Consider the following 23,906-nt stretch of genomic DNA (forward strand, 5'->3'; position numbering starts at 1 on the left):
TTGCAAGGTGGGAGAGAGTGACCTATTGGGAGGAGGAAGCTGGAGAGGCAGGAGAACCTGCAGAAGGTGCTGGAGATACTGGGTCAGGTGAATCAGGATTGCCTAAGGAACATGCAGGAAACGCTGGAGATGACTCTACCTGCACTACAGGTGTTTCATCTCAAGAAGCAGCTGATGTAGAGGATCTGTACAGGATCTGTTGCAGGCCTATCTACCTGCTTAAAGAATTGTTCCAGGCTAGTCTGGAAGCTTGATGACTTCTCTTCCAAAATCTGCCTAAAGCATTGCAAGGAGTTCATAACAGTTCTACAGTACTTACTGAAGCTTTCATTGCTGGGGTCTTCAGCCTGAAATTTTGCCAACTCACCCTCTACCATAGAAAAGCCTTCTGCCAAACCCTTGGTAGCAAATCTCTTGGGTTCTTGGGTTTCTATCTCTTCCTCTTCGATCAGCTGCTTCTCCAGCTGAATGAGGTCCTCAGCAGACAGCTCCTCTCCATGTGATGCTAGTAGCTCTGTGACATCCATCGTGATGGCTCTTCTCTTCTTTGAAGCAGTACCATCTAAAGACTGACTTTTGCTTAAGAGCCATGATAAAAGCTAAAATGTCACCAAACAAAGGAACACTAACAGGACACCTGTGCTTTTAACCATTTGAGTAGTATGAATGTTCATGTACGTCCTCGTGCCTCCTGACCATCCAGAGTAAAAGCATACATGTAACAAAAATTTTAATTTAGGAATGTGTAAGGCAACATTAAAAAAAGGCAAATGTATGTTCTTCTTGTTTCCATAAATTGGTTATCAAACAAACATGATTTTAAGTTAATAAAACTGGAACTGGAACTAATTTTATTTTTTGAAACAAAAAAAAACCTCACTCCTGGGAGTCAGCGAGCATGAAAAAAACTCACTACTCAAAGGGTTAATAGTCCAAAATGGCACAGGTAAGTGTACTGGGGAACACCAACTCCCTCATGCCATGACCCAGCGTGACTAGTAATTCCAGGTCCTGAGGGAGAATGATGCAGAATGAAAATTTACTTAAAGAGAAATAAGATGGGATTGGGAAGCCTCTGTAAGCTGATGGCAAGAACAGACAGACTCTCTACCGCAACCATACTTTATTTTTAGGGCAGAGAGAATCATTAGCAAATCAGTGATATCTCTGATCACATTTCCAAAGCAACCCAGTAATTCTCCCAAGTGCAGAAAACCCCCACCATACATAACATCTTAACTTCATAAACCAAAGAACTATCTCCAGTCTCTCTGATGAACATGGGGGATAGGATGAGTGGAAACAATCCAGCATCACAGCTAACATGGAGGTGTGGGGAAGAACTTAGCCTTTAGCACAGTGGTTCTCAAAGTGTGCGCCAGGGCACACTGGTGCACCCTAGAAGATTTCTGGGTGCGCCCTATGGTATTCCATAGAAATATGTACCTGCTGGAGACCAAAAAAACCAAAAGGGTTTTTGAGTTTAGATTTTTGGGGGACAGAGGTGTGGGGAATTGGTTGTAAGCTGACAGACTGCCCAACCCCCCACCTCACTTGCCTGATTAGGTTGCAAAAGGCTGTTAAGCTGTGGTGCTGGATTGTTTACACTACCCCCATGTTACCCGGAAAGACTAGAGGCAAGTTTCTTCTATCCTTTGTTTGGTGTCAAGTTAAGATGTTAGGTATGGTGGGGGTTTTCTGCACTTGGTAAAATTCTTGAGTTGCCTTGGAAATATGATCAAAGATCTCATTCATTTGCTAATGGCCCACTTTGCCCTATAAATAAAGCAAGATGCGGTTTTTGGGTGTGCTTTGTTCTAGCCAGCAGCATTTACAGGGCCCTCCCAACCCCGTATTTTCTTAATTCCACACCGTTCCCACTCAGGACCTGGAATTACTAGCTGTACTCGTTCGCAGCATGTGCCCAGATATAAAAATAAATATATAGTTACTCTATTATACCATTTTATTATGAAAATACTGCTCTTTTTGTTAATACATCATTATTATATTTATTAACATCATTATATTATTTTTAGATAAATATACCCAAATAAAATGGGTAGATTTCTCAAAAAGAAGCATGATATTGAAGAATCTGATTCTGGAAGTGAGCAAAAGTTAAGTGTAAATAAAATAGATGGGCAGAATTTAATTTATAGTATTGTCCATCACTTAACACTGAACAATATGATTGGATTAGAAACCCATTCATGGAAGCTTCAAGTGATTTTGGTTTAACGTTAACAGAAGAAGAACTGGCAGCTATATCCATTGATCATGGATTGATGATTGAACATAAGGAATTATCTCTTGAAGCCTTTTGGATTTCTATAAAAGAAGAATATGTGGCAATATCTAAAGAAGCTTTGAACATTTTACTACAATTTTCAACATCCTATTTATGTGAATTAAGATTTCCTACCCATAACACAATTAAGAGTAAAAAGAGAGGAATTCGTCAATATATTGATGAGGAAATGAGAGTTTGCCTTTCAAATACAGTGTGTCCGTGAAGTCATGGTGCACTTTTGACCGGTCACAGGAAAGCAACAAAAGATGATAGAAATGTGAAATCTGCACCTAATAAAAGGAAAACTCTCCCAGTTTCATACCTATTCAGTGCAGTTCGATGTGGGCTCACACACAGATTTTTTAGGGCTCCTTAGATAGCTATCCTGTATAGCCTCTACAGACTCGTCACTGACTGATGGCCTACCAGAACGGGGTTTCTCCACCAAACTGCCGGTTTCCTTCAACTGCTTACCCCACTGAGTAATGTTATTCCTATGTGGTGGCGCTTCATTATAAATGTGCCGATATTCATGTTGCACTTTGGTCATGGATTTGAATTTAGTGAGCCACAGAACACACTGAACTTTCTTCTGTATTGTCCACATCTTGACTGGCTTGGCCGTGGGCTGCTCTGCTGTATACACGGTGTTACGTCATCATCTGCACATGCACACATGCTGCCAGATCATCCTACAGAAACTGGGAGGGTTTTCCTTTTATTTGGTGCAGATTTTACATTTCTATTGTCTTTTGTTGCTTTCCTATGACCGGTCAAAAGTGCACCATGACTTTACGGACACACTGTATATGCCCAAACATTGAAGAAATCGCTAGGACACATAAGGCTGTTTCTCATAAACACAAGAATGAAAAGCTTAACACATTTGCACCGGGACCTGCTGAATTTACTAAATCTTACTATGACTGTATCTATATATATAAAAAGATAACTTTTTGGTTTTTTTTTTTTATTTTTTAACCCCTCTTTTTTACGAATTCTAAAAAGCATAACTCAAAAAATGTAACGTAATGTTTTTTAATGTCATAATAAATTTAATTTTGTTATATTTATTTCATTTAATTACCATAAAAGCACGCTTGGACTTTATATTTTTTTCTTTAATATTTGACTTAATTATTATCACATATTTCTCAGAAATTTGTATATAGTGTGCCTACAATTATTTGTAGGATTTTAAATGTGCCCCAACTTCAAAAAGTTTGGGAACCACTGCTTTAGCAACTTAACCAAGCAAGTGAGGTGGGGGTTTGGGCAGACTGTCAGCTTACTGCCAGTTCCCCATACCTCTGTCCCCCCAAAATCTAACCATAAAGACCCTGTCAGCTTGTGGTCCCCACCCCCTCACTCATAGGTCGCGTTACTGCGTATTCTTCCACCATGCGCAACCAAACCAGTTTGTCCACGTGGTCCATATGTATGACACTAGCAGTGTAAGCCAAAATTCTCATGTCTTTATTTTTAAAAGTTTTTATGGGAATGAGTGTCATAAACTCGAAACGCTGTACGTTGAGAGTGTCATAACCCAAGGACCCCTGCATATTTTTTCATGTACATATATATATATATACCCTTTCACTTAAAGGGAGCACTTTACAGCTTCTCTTTGGTGTATCTAAATAGTCAACCAGCGTCACTCTTCTTTCGCTTTGGGCCCATTATTAAGTAAAGTACGGTTACAGGAATACAAGCACTGTGATACTGTGACGTTCACTTGATCTGATAACTGAGATGGCTACTAAGTGTCTAAGGGGCAGGGAGTGTCTACAGTATGGACACACTGGAGAAAGGGATGATTTAACTCCTGGGTGAGACAGAGCAAGACAGCATGAAATTTCATCACACTACTCAGAATGGAGTGCAATTTAAAACTTGTGAATTATTAATTCTGGAATTTTCCATGTCATATGTTCAGACTGTAGTTGACTGCAGGTAACTGAAACCATGAAAAGTGAAACTGTGAATGGGGGGGACTGTTGTAAAAGCTAAAATACCCACAACTTAAAAATAAAATAGAACATCTTGCACAAACCTCTTAGAAGAAGCAGTCTTACATTTTTACCAGGCGCATATATTTAGGAGAGAAACTGTTCTAAAGAATATAAGTAATAGTTTGACAATCCCAAATGATACAATGTAGTGAAAAGACCCAGTTCAGGACTGCAGTTCAATGGAACACTATTTCACTTTTAGTCTGGATTGCATGTTACTGAGAATAGAATCTGTATTTCTTTGAATTTCCCCATCCTATATCCTTCCTGGTATTCTTACGGTCAGTTAAGCACAATAAATAATCTTCACTCAGCAAGCAACCCAAATCACCATCTTCCCATCCGATATAGCTAATAAATTCTAAGCAAACTCTAAACTCTTTGGGAAGCATCCCTAATGGATACCTCACTAGACTGAAGAGCTTTTGGAAGCAAAATAAAATAATCATCTAAAGTTGAGTGTTTTGGGATAAAGGTGACCAGGTCAACACTAAATTTAAAGCCAGTTTGAGAGACATATTTTAATGGCACTAGAAATTATGGCTAAAGGTCAGACTCAGATCCTTTGATGCTCAAGGTCTACAACTGACTTATGTGTAAGATATATTTTTTAGAACATTAACTGTGATTTAAAGTAGCAAGAGACAGTGTTCAGGCCAGGGAAAATAAAGTCCCCATCCCCAAGTATTCCTGTTGAAATAATTTGACTTCAGTAATTTTATTGAACCTGAAAAATAATTATTAATAACTGCCTCCACAAAGAGAAATAAGGAAGATTGCCCCTGTCAATTCCTGCTTAGGAGTTTCTAAGATATTTTGAGATTACAAGAACACTGTGGATGAAATCCATACCAATTTAGAGATCTCATGTGTTTGGAACCATTTAAAAGTGCTGTGCAAGGCTCAAAGGAATTAGCAAATTCTGCCACAACGTGGCTACATTACTAATCTCCAAAGAGAATAAACACCAGATGTCACACAGCCCGAAGGACACCTCAGTGCTCTTGACAGCTTTCAGTCATACTGTCCTTTAATAGATTCAAATGCCCGAGATGTTTATGGGTGATAAGGCTAAGTGGTATTATCTCCATATGAAATTATTAATGGTTAGTTTGAGGAAATGCACTATTTTTGATGGGCAGGAAAATAAACATAATAAATTGGATCTTTGTAAAAAACTGCCTGAAGCAACCTAGTAGAAATACTTTGTCTATTTTTTAAAAATTTCTTCGATTGGCCTAGTGATGGGTATATCCAAACTAAGTGATAATCTTTAAGTAAGTCTACTTTTGTTGTTAAACAATAAAATAAAATATAATATTTTATTTATTAATTTATTCAAAAAATATTTTCATGAGCTAGGCATTGAGGATTTAGTACTAAACAAAGCAACCATGGTCCCATGGGCTTATTGAGATGTTATCTAAATTAACTAAAAAGTGCCCATATAAATAAGTAATTACACATTGCGATACATGCTTTGATGAGAAAGGACTGGGTGCTCTAAACATGTTTGACAGGTCAGGTTTGAGAACCTGACTTAGAGTTCAAGCTCTGAATTTATTTATTCAACCATATTTACTGAGCACCTACTTTGTGCCAAAAAGCAAAAGAGATTACCATGGTCACTTAAAATGTTGCACTCTGACTCCTGGTTTGGTAGAAAAAAAGATATTACAAATAACAAACAACTTAAAAATAAACTCAATATAAAAAGGATTCCAGGGATGGAATTTTATTTTAGTCGTCTATTCTTTCTTCAAAAGTAACTTCAGTTCAATAGCCTAAGGAGCATTTAAGTAATGCTTAAGATTTTTTTAGCACTTCTAAATATTTTCATATCACTCATTTTATTGCAATATTTTCATTAGAAAGTAATATTGTAACATTTTAAACACTTTAGAAAACAGGGAAAGGTTGGGGTCAGTGGGCGGGACCCCAGAATCCAAATATCTTGGCATGAACATCATTATAGCCATCCAGCTAGTTTACCTGCTTTCCCTGCCAAGCTTTGTAAAGAGTAGACTGTTGTTCCTCCAACAGAGTTCAGCTTCTGTCATCGTCACATTGAATAGTTCTTTCTAAAGCCCTCTAGATCAGTGGTCCTCAACCCCGGGCCATGGACTGGTACCAGTCTGTGGGCCATTTGGTACTGGTCCGCAGAGAAAGAATAAATAACTTACATTATTTCCGTTTTATTTATTATATATTTAAGTCTGTACGATGTTTTATTTTTTAAAAATGACCAGATTCCCTCTGTTACATCCGTCTAAGACTCACTCTTGACGCTTGTCTCAGTCACGTGATACATTTATCCGTCCCACCCTAAAGGCCGATTTGTGAAAATATTTTCTGACATTAATCTGGCCCGTGGCCCAAAAAAGGTTGGGGACCACTGCTCTAGATCTCCTAATTGTTGAATTCACCAGTCTCTTCTCAGATCTTATTTGACTTGTCTTTCCTTTAGTTTATGTCACTGCTGTCTGCCCTCTGACCTTAAACAATTTTCTGTTATACAGCTCTGTCCTGGTACCCTTGTCTTCCTCCTATTTCTTGAAACACTCTCTTTTATTTTCCTTCACTGACTCTTATTCCTCAGCTTACCTTTCAAATACCTGTCTGGTCTCTCCTCCGGTTATACCTGCCTCCTACAGTCCTCATCTATAACCTCACTGCCTTCTAGGCCCCGATGACGTTCACGTCTGGATCTTTGCCAGGGTCTCCTTTTTGAGCCCAGAGATTCCTCTGCCTCTTAGAGAGTGCCACAGTAACCTGACTTAATGATTTTCCCTGAAAAATAAATGTATGACTAACATGAGACAGCTGGAATCCGAGTCGTAACTTGACACCGCCCTTTGCCTTTACTCCCCATAGGTGCCTCAGTCAGCGGAATCAAAGAATTCTGCTCCCTTAATCTCTCCCCTCCTATCCAGTCCCTTTGCAAATGTCTTCATTTGGAGCTTCATGAATTCTATTCCTGTATATGGTCTTCCATCTGAAAGACCTGTTTTCATCCTTCCTCTTATCCCCCACCCCCCAGCTGCTTCCAGAGCCATCTCTCTAAAACACAAGTCGGCTTATGTTACTAGTGTGCTTAAAAGCCTTCGGGTGGCCCCATCATCATGATGTCTGAATGGCCGCTGCCATTTAGAACTGCTGGGCTACTTTGACATCAAGTTGAAAAAGCAAGGTAACTAGTAATCAGAATAAAATTAATGCTTGAATAGTACATTATACTTAAATTTTATTAGCATTTTTTATCTTCATGAACTTTTAGAGGCTATAGATCTATGCTAATTTTTATATATATTTTTAACTCCCTGCTTTTTAAGATAAGTATTTTAAATACTGTTTTTATTTGAGGCACTGGTTAATAAAGCTGAAGGAAGCATGGGAGAATGTTTGCCAAAACCAATGATTTTCTTTTGGTCATTATTACTGTTATACTATTTTCTTGACTGGAATAGCTTGCCTCTTGAGATTATTGCTTGTTTGCAGTAATGAAATTATGTCATCAGCATTTAGAGGGATACTTGTCCTTATATTTGCAATGGCAGGAGTACAGAAATACAATAAATTCTCAAACTATATGTAAAAATCAAATACAGTATTAAAAGTAGTCCAACAATTTTTTTTCCCACTGAACCAGTCAGGGAAAAGACTGCCCTGACCTGCCATGATTCTAACTCAGAGGCCATTGCGGATGTCATAATGTAAGTGTTAATCCCGTACACTTAGCCCATAATCACTTTTAAAGCAGAGTCAGATCTGAGCCAGTTAAAGCTGCTAAGCCTTCCATTGATTTTGGTATTTTTATCAGGAAGGTAAAAAATAATATAATTGTGCTTAGCAGAAAAATTATGAAGCCTGAAATCTGTGCCTCCTCCTATAAAATATTAAATCAAGAGAGTAAAATCTGCAGTTTATTAAAAAGAAATCTCAGTTTCCTGTCCAAAGTGATAGACTGAACATATATGTTTGTTTCCTTCTCTCCCAAGTGACCCCTTTAAAGTGAGAGGAAGAAAAACAATAAAAGAGGAGGTGGAGAAAGGGGGTGGGGGAAAAAGACTAAACACATTTCAAGGAGAATTGGAGTGAGGGCAGGGTGGAGGGTGGGTCTTGACTAGTCAAGAAATTTTAACCAGTCTTTCCAAGGAAAAAAGTTGGGTGGAAATGCATTAATGGGTAGGTAAAACTGATTAAAGAAAGCTGTAGCCCCAAAAATGCACAGCTGTCATTGCAGAGATGCCCAGTGGGAATATAAAAAGGCTCAGAGTGCAGAATTGTCAAGAGCAAAATGGAGGACTAACAACTAACTGCGTGTTTAACTGAAAGTCTGAACAACAGCTAGAAACACCTTTATATTTTCCTCACTTTCTTTTTCTTTTTTAAAATTTATTTCATTTTTTCAGACTTTTTAAATTGAATTAATTGGGGCAATATTGGTTAATAAAAGTATATGAGTTTCAGGTATACACTTCTATACTACATCATCGGAACACTGTATTATGTGTTCACCACCCCAAGTCAACTCTCCTTCCACCACCATTTATCCCCTCCATCTCTCTTCTACCTCCCCCTACCACCTTTTTTCTCTTTCACATTTAGAAGGACAGCATCAGTTACTCACAGGAAAAAAAAAAATCCTGGAACATTATTAAATGGCCTGTCTGGGAGAACTGGGGCTGCTGTTGAGGTGTGGTACTCCAGAGTAAACCATTCCCCAGTCAGGGATTCAGGGGACCCAAGGACAAAGGCTTGTCCATCAGCAAATGATGTCAGTATGACCAGAGCTGCCAGTCAGCCTTTCTGTTCAGAGTTAAGACACAGTGAGGAGACAGCCCCTCATGGTACCTGATGACAGAGGGAACATAGAAATGGCTAATCAAGGATCCCCAGAGGTACATAAAGAAAACCAGAAGCGTGAAAGACAAAAAAACCAAGATAAAGAGAATAATTGCCCCAGAAGAGGCAGAGATATTTTAGAGAATAATGGAAAAACTCAAACGAAACAACTCATTTATATTCTCTCTAATCCAATATCAAATATTGATATTTGAAATATTTCAATTGTAAAATAAGGTGATGCTGTAAAAACAACTGGAGACTACAAATAATGTAAAAATAATTGCCAAAAGATACCTGTTATGCAATGTCATTTATATAAACTTCTAAACATTTTTTTTTTGTTTATGGATATAGGCAAATATAGAAAATGAATGAAGCCAAGTGTGGGAATGATACATTATTAGTTATCTTTGGGGACACCAGCAGATATAGGAGTAAGGGAGGAGACTGGAAAATGTAATTTTGTTAGAACTGTAAGTTTATTTTGTTAGAAAAAGAGAAAAATCTATAGCAACTATAGAAAAATGTTATTATCTGTTAAATCTGAGTACCTAGCATCTGGTAAATCATGAATGCCTATTATACAGGGCGGGGCAAAAGTAGGTTTACATTTGTGAGTATGCAAAACAGTTTATTCTTATATTATTATTTATTAATTATTGCATTATTTTTCCCATGAACAACTGTAAACCTACTTTTGCCCCACCCTGCACTCTATATTCTTTTGCATATGTTTGAAATGTGTGTAATTAAAAATTAAAAATTTAAAATGTTGAATTACAGAAAAATTTGTATTTGTATAATAAAATCATGGTTCAAAGAAAAGATAAAAGAAAATATAAGGTGCTTTTTAACACGTGATGCAGTGTAAAAAAGGAAAATCTGACTTTAGGTAGCCTGGGATTACGACAGTTGGACCATTGGAAAAGGTAATATAATTCCAGAACTCTTCATCTCTGCATATAGCCATCATGATATGAACACTGTTTACTAGTTTTCAGCTCCTTAGACTCAATCAGTGGAAAAGCATAGAAGACTTAATTATGGTTGGAGGGGGGGAGGAAAAGATGAGGGGAAGATCAGGGCGCTAAGGAGGTCTTATTGAGTGGAGAGTCAAATGACATTAAGCTATAGGATAGTCATGCATTCATTTACTCATCAGATAGGTTTTTGCAACACCTCTTTATGTTGCAGGCACCATTGTAAGTGGTTGGCAACACAGTGGTGAACGAAACAAACCAGCTCTCATTGAACTTATATTCTAGTTCAAGGGGCAGACCTTGAACCAACAAGGTTTTAAAAGAATTAAAAATACTATAACTATCAAAAATTAGAAGGGTAATTGGAGATTAGTGTAAGTAATAATCAATCCATAATGTCTAAAAAGAAGCATTGTCCAATGGTGGGAATGCCTATATCTGTAGAAATGATAATGGAAATACTCTGTATCTATATCAGTGGTGTTCAAGGGAGTAACCACCAACTGCATGTAACTGTTGAGAACTTGAAATGTGGTGTGACTGAGGAACTGAAATTTTAATTTATTTAATTTTAAGTAATTTAAATTGTGACATGTGGCAGGTAGCACACTATATTGGCCAGTACAAATTTAAAATGAAAGAATGAAGCGATAGCAGCATAAGCATATTTTTTTAGAATTAAACCAAAAACCCATTAACATGGTTGTCTGCAGGGGTGGGGAGAATTGAAAGAGAGTAAGTCACTGAGCCATCTTGCAGTATTTGATCTTCTGCTTACATGCATTTGGTCTATTATTACTTAAACTTTTGGGCCTTTGAGGAAGAATAATCATTCTTTTAAAAATGAGATAAAAGTTATACTTGAAGTGTCATTTGAAGTGAATAATTGGTCAAGAATCAGAGCTCTAAGCTTCAGACAATTCTTTTTAGCAGGGGGTTTCTAAACAGAGTTTTATCATTTGGCTTGAAGTAGCTAATAAGGTGAACTGTGGTCAGTGAGATGAACAGATTCTGATTTTAGAGAGACTAAAAGCTGCACATTTTGAAATATGGTTGGTTCTGGAAGTACAGATTTGTGAGAATTGGTACCACACAAAAATACTGCAAATCTCCAGCTTGTCTAACCAAACCATACTGAAATGTATACCATTGTTATTAAACCATCACCCGAGCCCAACTGGGCTTTATTGTGTTCAAACTTATTTTGCATTTGAAGATAACAAAATATTTGTAATTATGTTTCAAAACAATGAATTCTTTGGCCATAGGTCCTTCTGCTGTGTTCTACTGATGGGTCATGTGGCCAACTTACTGAGGTTTCTAGTTTTTACTTGGGGGTTTGGGGAGTAAGTAGGGGAAAAGAAGCTGTGTAGAGAGCAATCCTTGTTAAATTAAGAGTAGGGGAATGAGGGTCACATTTTCTAGACATGATACAGATGGAATTGCCTTCAATTTTTGTATAGTCTATTGCTATTTTTAACAACTTCAAAGATTTTTTAAAGGAAGCAAGAAAAGATTGGCCTGGAGAGTTGCAAATAGTTTTCTTAGGAGGCAGTTGTAATGAAACATTTAAAAATTGTCAACAGAACACTTTGTGGAGAGCTATGTCGTTATTCAATTATGGGCTCAAGTAGACTCAGAGCAACTTTAATTAAGCCATGTTAGTGAGAAGGATTAAGTCTTTTTATTGCAATTTAAAAACTTAATTCTAGTGTAGATGGTAGCAAGCCCTGAGAATCTAGTGTTACAATTACCGGGATCACTTATTTTTATATTTACAATGTAAATGAGTATATTCTGGACTTGCCTCACATTACACCAGAAGTATTCAGTTATGTCTGCAGATTCATTTGGCCAGATGGTTGAATAAAATGAAGCATATCTGCTTGCTTGTATTCCAACTTGTCTGCTTTAGTTTTACCTGTATTTATTGGCTATCTAGAGATGGGAATTCTTGAAAGAGAGAAGCTATTTATTGACTATAACATATTCTTGATAATAATAGGCTAATATCTTCAAAAGTACAGTTTATAATACACCCAAATCCAACCTCATCTACTTGAATCAAAGGGATGTATTGGGGGTGGGGTAAGCCAACTGTTTATACAGGTTTTCAATCGGCTTTTCTTTTAAAAAGAGCATGGAATGCATCCAAAACTAATAGTGTTTTGTTAGATGAGAAGACCAAAAGAGAAATCCTAAAGGAAGGAGGATGGATGATCTTTCTTTAATGTCAAAACTGACATAAACACCCCCCCCCCCCCTGCTCAAGATAGTTTTCTCAACGAGACCCAGATTGCTTCAGTCTTTGCCTATCACCCTTTGAAGCACTTTCCTTATTAGTAGGAGTGGGGGCAGGGTTTCCCTTTGAGGATTTTTACAGCAGTGAAGAGTTCCTCCTCTAAATATTTTCACATGATGAGGGAATTCCGCTTTCAAAGTGCTGTCATCACTGTGGCTTCTCCGCCACAAGACAATTTATTCCTGGGTGAAGGGCCTTCTTAGTTTGATTGTCAATAGGACTTACCTTTCTGATGGATTCTCTTTCTATAGAGCTGTACTTTTTTGAGAGACCGAGCAAAAGAACTCAACAGTCTCCTGTGTTAACCTTGTTGGTGAAGTTGGCCATGCTTTTCTTTTGAAATATGTTTGTTTCATCACAGGGGGTTACAGTCTTCAACTTGGTATCCTTTGTCAGTCTCCGCTAATTAAGATTTGGGTGACAGGTCAAATATTCCATCCTAAAAAATTATATTTCTGGGGTACTGTGTGAATTTGGGGGAGTTTTGAAATGTCTTTTTTTTTTTTTTAGACTCTTCCAAAGTTTAAATAACACTGTGGTGAACAACAAATAAACTATTCAAGTGTTAACGGTTTCCCAGAAACAATGAAATCTTTTGAGAACTCTGTTCCTGGGAAATTCTATAAATACTAAATTCATGGTTACAAAATGTATAGTATGGTTTAATAGCACATTCAAAAGCAGTTCACTTCATTTAGTCAGCAATAACTCATAATTATTAGGAAAGAATTAGTATTAAGAAATCCTGAATAGAATGGACAGTTTTCTTAATATTATTGCCTATAGGTGAGCTTCTAAGTCTTTGTGATTGTTTTAGATAAATGAATAAAAAGAGCACCCTGTGTCCCAAACTAGATTACATTATTTATGCCATTACTCTTGGACTTTCCCTTTGAGCAGTTTCGTCATTAGAAGCTGAGAGAATCAGTAATGTTTAGGATATATCAGTGGTGGGATTCAAATCATTTAACAACTGGTTCTCTGCCCTGATGACCGTTTTAAGTATAAAAAAATATACCAAAAGGTAGTTTATTATTTTACACATTTAACACTTAAATAAGAACAATAAAAAGAGTACACAAAACTAGATTATATTATAAAAAAGAATTTTAAAATATTCATAAAAATATTTAATACCTGACAAAAAACAATAAAACTATTATTTAAGATATTTCCATATTGCTCCTTGATTGGTGTCCTCACTTGCAATTTTTTTTCACCTATGGACATTACTATGGGTACTTAGAATATAGAATGAACATTACTACGGGCACTTAGAATATACTGTTGTGCAGATAAACGTTAAAGAAGAGTAAGGAAAGTAAATTTGTAATTTCCACATTGGGCGGTTGCCCAGGCACCCACCTTAGAGAGAACCCTGATTACAAGTGCCATTTTAACAACCTGTTAGCTGAATTCAACAAAAAATTAGGTATCAGTTCTGCCAAACCCATAAGAACTGCTGAATCCCCCCACTGGGATATATTCATTATTTGCCCCAGGCCCGTAAGTGTAATAGTTTAACTACCAACTAATCTAGACATGGCAGTAAACATATTTCTTTTTATTTTATTTTTTATTTATTGGTTCTTAGAGTGGAAGGGAGACAGAGAGAAACATCAGTTTGTTTTTCCACTTAATCATGACATGCCATCATTGGTTGATTCTCATATATGCTCTGACCGGGGATCGAACCTGCAACCTTGGCATGTCAGAACAATGTTCTAGCCAACTGACCTACCTGGCCAGGGACTAAACATATTTCCTGAAACCTGCCACCTTCTTCTTGCTAGAGTGTTCAAAGGAACAACCTCTCAGCAATTTGTTGAGGAAGAATGTGGCACATAAGAAGAGAGCTCTAGACTGAAGTCAGAATACCTCTATTCTAGTTTTGGCTCTGGCACTAACTGCCATGTAATATTGGCAAATAACTTGTCCTTCAAATCCCCTTCCTGCCCTCAAACCCTTTGAGGGACCTAAATCATCTTCATGGTTTTACCATCCTAAATAAATAAGTCAACTTCACCTGCATAGGCTTAACTATAATGGTTGAACCAAGTTGCATATTCCAGTGAGAAACCAGCATTGATATTTCTTAATATAGTCGGTAAGAAAAGGAATATAATTATATTGTCTCTCTCCTGTGAAACTCCATAATGTACCAAAATTTTCATCCCATATTTTTTAAGGGTCATTGGAAATCAATTTAATAAACATTTGAGCTATGCCTTTGTGCTACTCCATGAAGGGCAGTGAGACTGCTCAGGTCAGTGAGTTCAGACTCTGCCTTCAGAGTGCTCACCACGTACTCAGGGAGAAAAGCATGCAAACAAGCAAGTCACAAATCCAGTGAGATAAACTGAACAAGATAAGATATGTGATGCTGGAGTAGCATGGGAGGGTGTGTGTGTGTGTGTGTGTGTGTGTGTGTGTGTGTGTGTGTGTGTGTGTGTGTACCTATTTTTAATTCTAGAAATAAGAAAATGTATGTGTGTGTGTGGATGAGGGGTAGAGGCAGCTTTAAGATAAACTAAATACAAAACAAAACAACACTCCTCATTCTTTACCTTTTTCTATCCTAATCAATTATGTCCTCCTATAGTTTTAGTTGTCATAAACTGCAATCAAATAAATTATGACATGGGAGGTTAAAAAGTACAAAATACTCTCTTTTCATAAATAAATTATTTTTTAATGTCATTAAACCTCTCTTTATTAGCCATTTGCACTTCTGCCCTTGAACAAGGAAAAACACTTAAATGTGTCAAGTAATTATTATAAACCAAATACTATAGTCTAGACTCCATTTAGATTCTCTTTAGTATTTAGACAATAGGGAAACTTGAGTTTTCTGAAGAATACTGGTGTGTCTTAGCATAATTATTTTTTGTGGAATGTTATAACTAGAAGGGTAAGGTTTTCTGGTGATTTGCCGCAATCTTGAACTCAAATCAAAGAATTGGGAAGTGTTCAAAGTCTGGGGGTTAAATCTAGCACTGACTATGAAAGCTATATTGTTGTGTAGTGGAGAATGGGAGCTTGGGGGAGTTTCTTATAAAGATTTGGTCTGAGCTAGTTTGTTTTGTTTGAAACTGGAAAGTGTATTGTTGAAGTTTGCATTCTGTTTTCTTTCAGTGGGTGTACTAACACAAAGCACCATGTTTTTAAAGGGTTTCCTCCTTTCTGCAGAAATAAATTTGGCTTCTGAAAAAGAAAAAATTTGCACCAGCAATTCAGCAACATTGCACCTCTTTCATCATTTTGGGGATGCAGGTTTCAGCTCAGTAACTCCCGACATATTTTCTGGAAACATGTAAAAACATGCCCATAAGTACTGAACATAAAACCTGACTTTACACTCATAAACATTTGTATAATCTTATGGTCCATAAGTACTGAACATAAAACCTGACTTTACACTCATAAACATTTGTACAATCTTATGGACCATTTACCATTGAGTTTCTTTAAGCTGTGTGCATATTTTAAAAATCATTAGAATAAATGAAAATTGGAACAAGATGCTATTTGAGAGAAGGTGCTACCCAGAAATGCCTGAAGAATACTTTCTGTGACTTTCTCCTCTTCAGTAAGCCAGCCTCTGCCAAAGAAACAGATAAAGCAATGCTTTCCCGATAACCCCATTTGGAGAGATTAAATTAAGATGGAAACAACAGAATATTCACTATGTACTGAAAAAGCATGCTTCCTAAAGAAGTGCGGAACAGTTGAAAAGTTAACAGCCAGACAAGTTGGGTTGTATTTTGGAAAAAGGCACATTGTAAGACTCATAGTGCTTCAGAGCCATGCTCAGTGACCCTGAAGATAAGAGAGAGAAGAGAAAGTGGAGAGAGAGAGAGAGCTCTGTAAGTCCAGAGGTGCTCTAGGAAACCACTAGATGGTCTAAGCATGTCTCATGAAACAGACAATCCCAATGCAACTATAATCTGAATGTGAGGAAAAGGTTATCCTTAAAAAATAGTTGTACTCTTGCCAATACATTAGCCTTCAGCTTTTCACATTTATTTTTTCAGGTTGAAACAGGTAAGTGTAATTCATATACTAAGGATTTTCATTCTTTGCTTGGTATTCCTTTAAAATTGCATTCTAACCCAAGGCTTTGCATCTTTCTTCTCTTTGTTTTGGCTCTCATGCCTGCTCTGCCCCAGGTTGGCCTTCCTTCCACGATGTGATCAGTTCCGATGCAATCACGTTCACAGACGACTTTTCCTACGGGATGCACAGGGTGGAAACAAGCTGCACTCAGGTCAGTTAAGCCCACCTGAAAACCCAGTGCTCATTCTGCATTGCAAACACTTCCAAGACTCCTCATTTTGCTAAATGCAGAAATTAAAGCCAAGTGAATGACTGATCACTGAAGGGCCAAACAACTGCAGTGAAGCCTCTATAAAGTCTTAATAATATCTCAATCTTCAGGTGTTTAGTAAGTCCAATTCCATGTCAGTTATTGGCTTCAAAATCATTGGTAGGAAAAATCATTGTCAGTCTACTCAAGATACTGGGAGATGGGCTATTTTTAGAACATATGAAGATTTCATTCTGTGGCCTCACATAACCTGATGTTTAGATCATACTCTTCTTCCTGTGTTTCTGTACACTGTTAGTCATCATATCTCTTATGGCAATGATCCAAATACAATGAACAGGGATCCCAGAAGCAGCTTTCCTTGCGTGGGTCTGACGAAGGAGCGTGGAGAATGGCAGTAGGAAGAGGAAGTCCCATGCTAGGCTGTATGTGCACAGAGTGGGAATATGGGATAAGGTCATTTCTTCTCTACTTATCCAGGAATATAGACCTGTCCTCATTTCCAAGAATTTTCTGATTAATTCTGTTTACTCTGCTCTGAACCAAATTTACTTTGCTAGCTCTGAGACAGAAAATGAGCATGTGTTGAGAAGAGGGCAAAAATACTTCATCTGTCATCCCAGTTAAGATACTTGAATAAGTGGGTATCTTAAACCTAGTGGCATAGTTTAAACCTTGAGGCATAGTCAGAACCCTCTTATATATAAAATAAGAGCAACTACACAGTCTATTCTATAGTAGGTAGTCCTGTTCTTATCTGGTTTAAGTACGTGAAATGTAAAGTCTGAGTGTTGTGGCACTGAAATTCATTGATACAAGAGAGTGTTTTGTTGGGGGATATCTGTTGCCTATATTAAAGGTAAAGGGGGCACAATCAGGCAGCTGTAATAGCAAAGTGATATCACGTGGGCCTCCCTCAGCATTCTTCTACCTGCTCTTTAACCCCTCCTCAGGCACAAGAGTTTTAGGGAGTAGGTGGCATATTTACTACAAGCTGGGGAGGGAGATAGGTTTGACCCTAACCATCTGATGAATTTCTGTTTTCTTAAAAAAAAATAAGGTTGGCGAGTTTACTGTCTTCAAGTATGAACACTATTCTCTCCTTTGAAAAGTAGATTTCTTATTTTATGTCATATTTTCAGTTCACTCTCGTTTCTCAGATATGAGTCTCTGAGCAAGATAGTGGAACTTTATAAAGCCGGGTCTCGCCTCCTAAGATTCTAATTTAATTGGTTGGGGTGAGGCCAGAACATCAGCATTTTAAAAGCTCCTCTGGTTAATACAATAACAGTATTAGGTACATACTGTCATTCTCTCTCATTTTACAGTCAGGGAAACTTAGACACAAGGAGGACAATTACCCTTGTGTAAATTTACATAGATTTAAGTGTCAGAATGGATACTGAATTTGGGTGTTTAGCTCCAGAGCTCTTTATAGTGCTTAAATAGATAGACAGACATAATAGATGGATAAATATGATAGATAGACATACCATAAAGTGTCACACTGAAATAAGAAAATATAATTTATGATCTCCCAGCAGTTAATTTAATTCAATTTGATTTTGAATCCAATTGAATTTTACTTGATATTTTTTTTAACTGCCACAAAAACAAATTATGACTATCTACCCAAGAATCTAAAATATTTGACAAAATAGTAACTTGGTAGGATAATATATAGTGATATTATGACTTAGGCACATACAGAATACTTAGCCTCTTTTAAGGCTAGTAGTTTCCTTTTTTCCTTCCTCCTTCTCTCCCTTTCTTCCCTCCCACCTTCCCTCCCTTCCTTCCTCTGCCTTCAAGTCTGTTATATGACTGCTACTCTGTTTTTTCACTTAGGACCCACTTTCAAACATTGAGTTCCATGGAAACCAAATAAAGAAGACATAAACAAAAAACGAGGTATAAGATAACTTTCCTGAAGGCCCTACTCTCTGATGGCTTTGTGACTAATTCTTAAAATTCACAGTTGGAATAAATTCTCTGTGCCAGCCACAGAGATAACATCAGTAGTAGTAAAGATAAGACTATGAAGATGACCAAAGAGAAATGAAACCCACAAACTGTGCCAAAATAAGACAAAATTCATAAAGGGGTACCAAGCTAACTCAGGCATAGCCCTCTGCCCTCAGGTAAAGGCCTGGGTGATTGTAACTATATTATCTGGGTGAAGAGTAGCAGCTGAGTGAAGTACTAACACTAATATCTGTTCCCTTTCAGCTTCTTTTCCCACCACCTTTTAGTTCTCATATTTAAAAAGCATTTGACCCTTTCTTAAATAAGTCTTAAGTATAAAGAGAAGAGGGAGGGAAATTGGTTCCTTAAGGCATATGTAAAAATACATGCTTTGCAAAGTAGGTTCCATGTAGAAAATAATAGGGTTTTCAGCCCCCCCAAATGATACATTTGCTGGGTTCTTCCCCACGTGAACAGAGCAGAGGCTGTCTGTCACACAAGTGTAATAATAGCTCCCTAAGTTAAAGTATGCCAGGTACCTATCTTTCATATCAACTTCTTTGTCTTTTTGTTTCACACACATTTACTTTCTTTTTTTTTTTTTTTTTTGTATTTTTCCGAAGCTGGAAACGGGGAGAGACAGTCAGACAGACTCCCGCATGCGCCCGACCAGGATCCACCCGGCACGCCCACCAGGGGCGAGGCTCTGCCCACCAGGGGGCGATGCTCTGCCCCTCCGGGGCGTCGCTCTGACACGACCAGAGCCACTCCAGCGCCTGGGGCAGAGGCTAAGGAGCCATCCCCAGCGCCCGGGCCATCTTTGCTCCAATGGAGCCTTGGCTGCGGGAGGGGAAGAGAGAGACAGAGAGGAAGGAGAGGGGGAGGGGTGGAGAAGCAGATGGGCGCCTCTCCTGTGTGCCCTGGCCGGGAATCAAACCCGGGACCCCCGCACGCCAGGCCGACACTCCACCACTGAGCCAACCGGCCAGGGCCTACTTTCCTTTTGTTTAACATTTTTCTTTTGTTTTCTCTTTTCCATTTTTTTTTCATTCATCCTTTTTATCTTGACATAAAAAAAACTGCTTTAATGGTTTCCATACTAGAGTAACCACTTGTATTTTACTTCCTAGTTTCTCATTTTTTTTTAGGGAGAGGAGGGGAGGCAGAGAGAGACTCCTGCATGTGCCCTGAACTAGGATTGACCCGGCAAGCTCACCAGGGGGCAATGCTCTGCCCATCTGAGGCCTTTGCTCTGTTGCTCTGCAACCGAGACATTTTTTTAGCACCTGAGGTGGAGGCCACAGAGCCATCCTCAGCTCTGGAGGCCAACTCGCTGGAGCCAATTGAGCCATGGCTGTGGAAGGAAAAGAGTAAAGGGGCGGAGGGTGAAGAATCAGATGGTCACTTCCGTGTGCCCTGACTAGGAATCAAACCTGGGACATACACTCAAACCTGAGCCAGCCACACTCCGGGCATCCACTCAAAGCCGGGACATCCACACGCTGGGCCAATGCTCTACCACTAAGCCAATCAGCCAGGGCCCTAGTTTCTCATTCTTAACATGAGTTTTCATCATCAGCTTATCTTCTTTTGTGTTCTATTCTTTCAGTGTATGGAGTCTCTTCCCCTGCTTGAAACTTCTCCCATCTTTTTATTTTGTTTTGTTTCCTTTTTGATATGACAGGGTGTCAGAAACTTCTCTGATTTTCTTCTCCTCTTTCTAAATTTCTTTTTGTATTTTGAATTCACATTTCTTGTTCTTTTCTCTGGACTCAGTTGCATCAGTGTGGTTTGTATTATGAAGAATCTGTTGGATACTTTTAGTGTTCTCAGAGACATTCTCAGTTGGACCTGTTATGTGAAGTCCTACTTTGTAGTAAAGGTACAGTATCTAAACTTGAAGACCCTTTTGCTGCCAGCTTATACAATTGAACTGAACTTCCATGAATGAAACCAGCAGACTCAACTGGCTTTCCTGCCAACATGACGGGGTTTTGTTCTGTTTTTTTTTTGTTTGTTTGTTTGTTTGTTTTTTTGTCTAGATGTCCCTAATTCTTGCTGTAGTACATAGAATTCTTCTAATTTTTTTTTAAATTGTGATATGGATTACACCATGCAGTGAATTAGGACTCATATTTGGGTAGAAATTACAAACATGTTGGGAGAGCCATAGCCTACTACCTCTTTACACTACATTATAGTGTCCCCACATGAGTTCTTAGGTATAATTGTACAGTAAAAATTTTTTTTGAGAAAGTTAAGCTTGATTCAGTACTATTACCACTTTTCAGAGAAATATTGCGACCAGGTCCTTCTATAAAGAATTTCTGTGTGAAAACTGAGTGTACTGCCTGATCTTCAAGTTCACAACAGGAAACAAGCGAGGCGGTGGAGTCTCTTCACTGACTTCATCGGGACTCCTGCTGGTCGAGGAAATCACACTCTGGTTTTTGTTGCAACCATATTTGTTTTCTTTTACTCTTCTACCTACTTCCAAACAGGATCTTTATCTTAAATTTGCTCACTGTTGGTGGGCACATGCACCTTCCCACTGGCTGTGGCGATTTCCTTAAAATTTTCAGTTATAAAGAGTTTTCTCTAATTTTATTTAATTTACACTTTTTCAGTTAGTGATAAAGTACATTGCTCCTATTCCAGTTTCCCTATTATGAATAATTGTTTGACAGCTTCTCCCTAATCCTCCAACCCTGGCCTGTTAATCAATGCTTTGTCAAGAGTTTAAATTCAGTGCAAAGAGGTAAGATTTGCATGGTTTAAGCTATAGTTCAGAGAAGTAAATCCCTCCTGGAAATATTTCTTTCTTTAGATCAAAATTCTACATCTGAAGCAAATGGGAGACCAATAAATCACATAACTTTTTGTAATAATCTTTAAGGAAACCAGCAGATCCCTGAGTTTCCCCAAGTTGGAGTCTGTTTATGATTGCTGCTATGACTGCTTGAATCTATGGTAGAGCCCCTTAAGTTTGTTTTAGATCATTATTAATTTCTTCTAACTCAGCCAGATCAACAGAAAGGTAAATGTCCACCAATACAAAGTGTTTTTCAAAAGTTAAGCAGTTTTTGGTAAAACCCCAAACCTTATTAATCTTTTGCAGATGACAACTCATATATAGCTGATGATTAAAGATACCCATGTGTTACAATAGGGTTTCAGACTCACAGCCCATCTCTCTTTTTCTTGATCTTTCAGTAAAATCATAATGCTAAACTGGTGACTTTACAATCATTTCCTTGGCAAAAGATTAATATCATAAGCACAGAGGAAAAGAGCCCCACTTACACACAAGTGTCTTCAATAACGGTGGAAGAAAACAGGATACTAGTGGCAAAGTAAATTGCTTTTCTTCTTAAAACTCTTTCTCCTTTCCGTCCTGCCCCATGTGCCCAAGTGTAAAAGTCCTGCTTTGAAACTACTTCATCTTGTAGATCAAACACTTAAGAGAAAATGACAATAATAAAGCTCCAAACATCCTAGGAATAGCTGGGAGAAAACCCTCGAGGACAGTTGGAAATACATCAGTGCAGAAGTATGTAACTATGTTGAATGCACTATTTGTGTTTCTTATGCACACAATTGAGAATTGCAGTCAGATTTTAAGGAATTAGGTTAAATTTGATGCTCAATCACTTATTGGGGAGGGGGGTCCTTTCCCTTGGTTCTCTGCTTGTTCTTTAGTTGCCAGCTTTTCAAGTGGGAGGCTTAGGTGGTAGAGGATTCCTGTGGAAATTAAATTTTTTTCTTTTGAATACTTATCTCATGCTTCTTCAGAATGAGAGCTAAAATAGTCATAGTTTGTATTTTACCTGTAAAATACAGAAATACATAATCCTTTAAAAAAAACTTTCAAAAAGCACAACGAAGATTCTGCCCTGAAATAAATCATTAACAGCAGGTTTCTGAGATTTCTTCATCGGACAACTAGTTTGTTTCAGTTACAACCAGGTGTGCTGAGAGAGCCCAACACATTGCCAGTTGGCGGGGGCGGGGGGGGCGGGCAGAACTCGCAGGCGGCTAAAGAAACAACGCATCACTGACAACTTCCATTCATCATTCCAGCCTTGGGCCAGGGGGAGAGGCTGGAAAGAATGGGCTCCATGTGCGTTCTCAGGGAGGGGCCTTCAGGGCTTATGAACTTTTAAAAGAAACCGGTAATAGTCTTTTATGTGAGACTAGATGTACCTGGGGTACACAGACATGGCGCTGTGTGGTTGGGCTGCCCTCTTAAAAATGGCCTCTCTGTGCAGGCAATAGGGTGGACAGGTAAGTGGTGGCACACATATAATTGAACGCCCTGCTGTGCTTTGAAGTGTTGCTCCTTTCTCAGTTATCTGAGCTAAGTGTGAATCTTCCAGAACACCTTATGGCAAGCATGATGATGTTATCATTCTCCTTTTTACATGTTTTCTGAGGATTTCCCTACCCTATCTCCAACCCATTATAGTTGTTTGCATATGGTTTTTGTTGCCTTTTCCTGACTTTAATTTCTCTTCCTAGGCCCCTGCTCTTTGTCTTTTGCCTGGATTGGGGACATCTAGAACCTCTGTTTTCCTTTCTATTTAGCCAAAAGGCTAGTTCCTGATTGAATAAATGAAACTGCAGACCAATAACTAACCCACTTCAGCAGATTAAATTATTCTAACTTGGAATTTTTACAAATGATTTGGGAAATGAAGACCATACAAATACTCCTAAATGGCTTCAAGTATGTCCTAACTGTGCTCTATTTTTGGAGTAAGGTATCTAGAAGTGTTTTCTGAATATGCCCAAGAGATGATGAATAAAGGCAGTATTATTTCTTTTGCCCAGATGGCTGTATTGAGTCATTAAAAACAAAACAAACAAACAAAGACAACAAAACTATCTGAAGCTTTTATGCGAAAACACCACCTCTCAGATGCCAAGTGCTCAAAGTGCCGGAGCTGCACGTGAGCTCAGTAACTGTGCACACTCACTGGTCAGCGAGGACGCTGGTTCCCACCGGCCTGCACTCTGACTGTTTCAGCAGGCAGAAATCAGTGTTTTCCTGTGTCCATTGGGTAGGCATATATATTTTTTTACTGTTGCATCTTAGCTGCCAATGCCTGAAAATTTGGCCTCAATTGTTTATAGAAAGGAAAAGCAATCTGAGCTGTCAGCCTTGATATTACCTAAACCT

General features: G+C 38.2%; 1 protein-coding gene across 2 annotated transcripts in view; it reads left to right on the forward strand.

Annotated features, from left to right (window-relative positions):
• MSRB3 (methionine sulfoxide reductase B3) overlaps positions 1-23,906 on the forward strand; it is a 174,091-nt gene that overhangs the window by 144,914 nt on the left and 5,271 nt on the right. For both annotated transcript variants that reach the window (XM_066369042.1, XM_066369043.1), the window contains one exon: positions 16,605-16,702. In XM_066369042.1, coding sequence (XP_066225139.1) covers positions 16,605-16,702 — 98 coding nt within the window. The remainder of the gene's footprint in view (positions 1-16,604; positions 16,703-23,906) is intronic.

The sequence above is a fragment of the Saccopteryx leptura genome, chromosome 2 (assembly GCF_036850995.1).
Source record: "Saccopteryx leptura isolate mSacLep1 chromosome 2, mSacLep1_pri_phased_curated, whole genome shotgun sequence".
Classification (NCBI taxonomy): domain Eukaryota; kingdom Metazoa; phylum Chordata; class Mammalia; order Chiroptera; family Emballonuridae; genus Saccopteryx; species Saccopteryx leptura.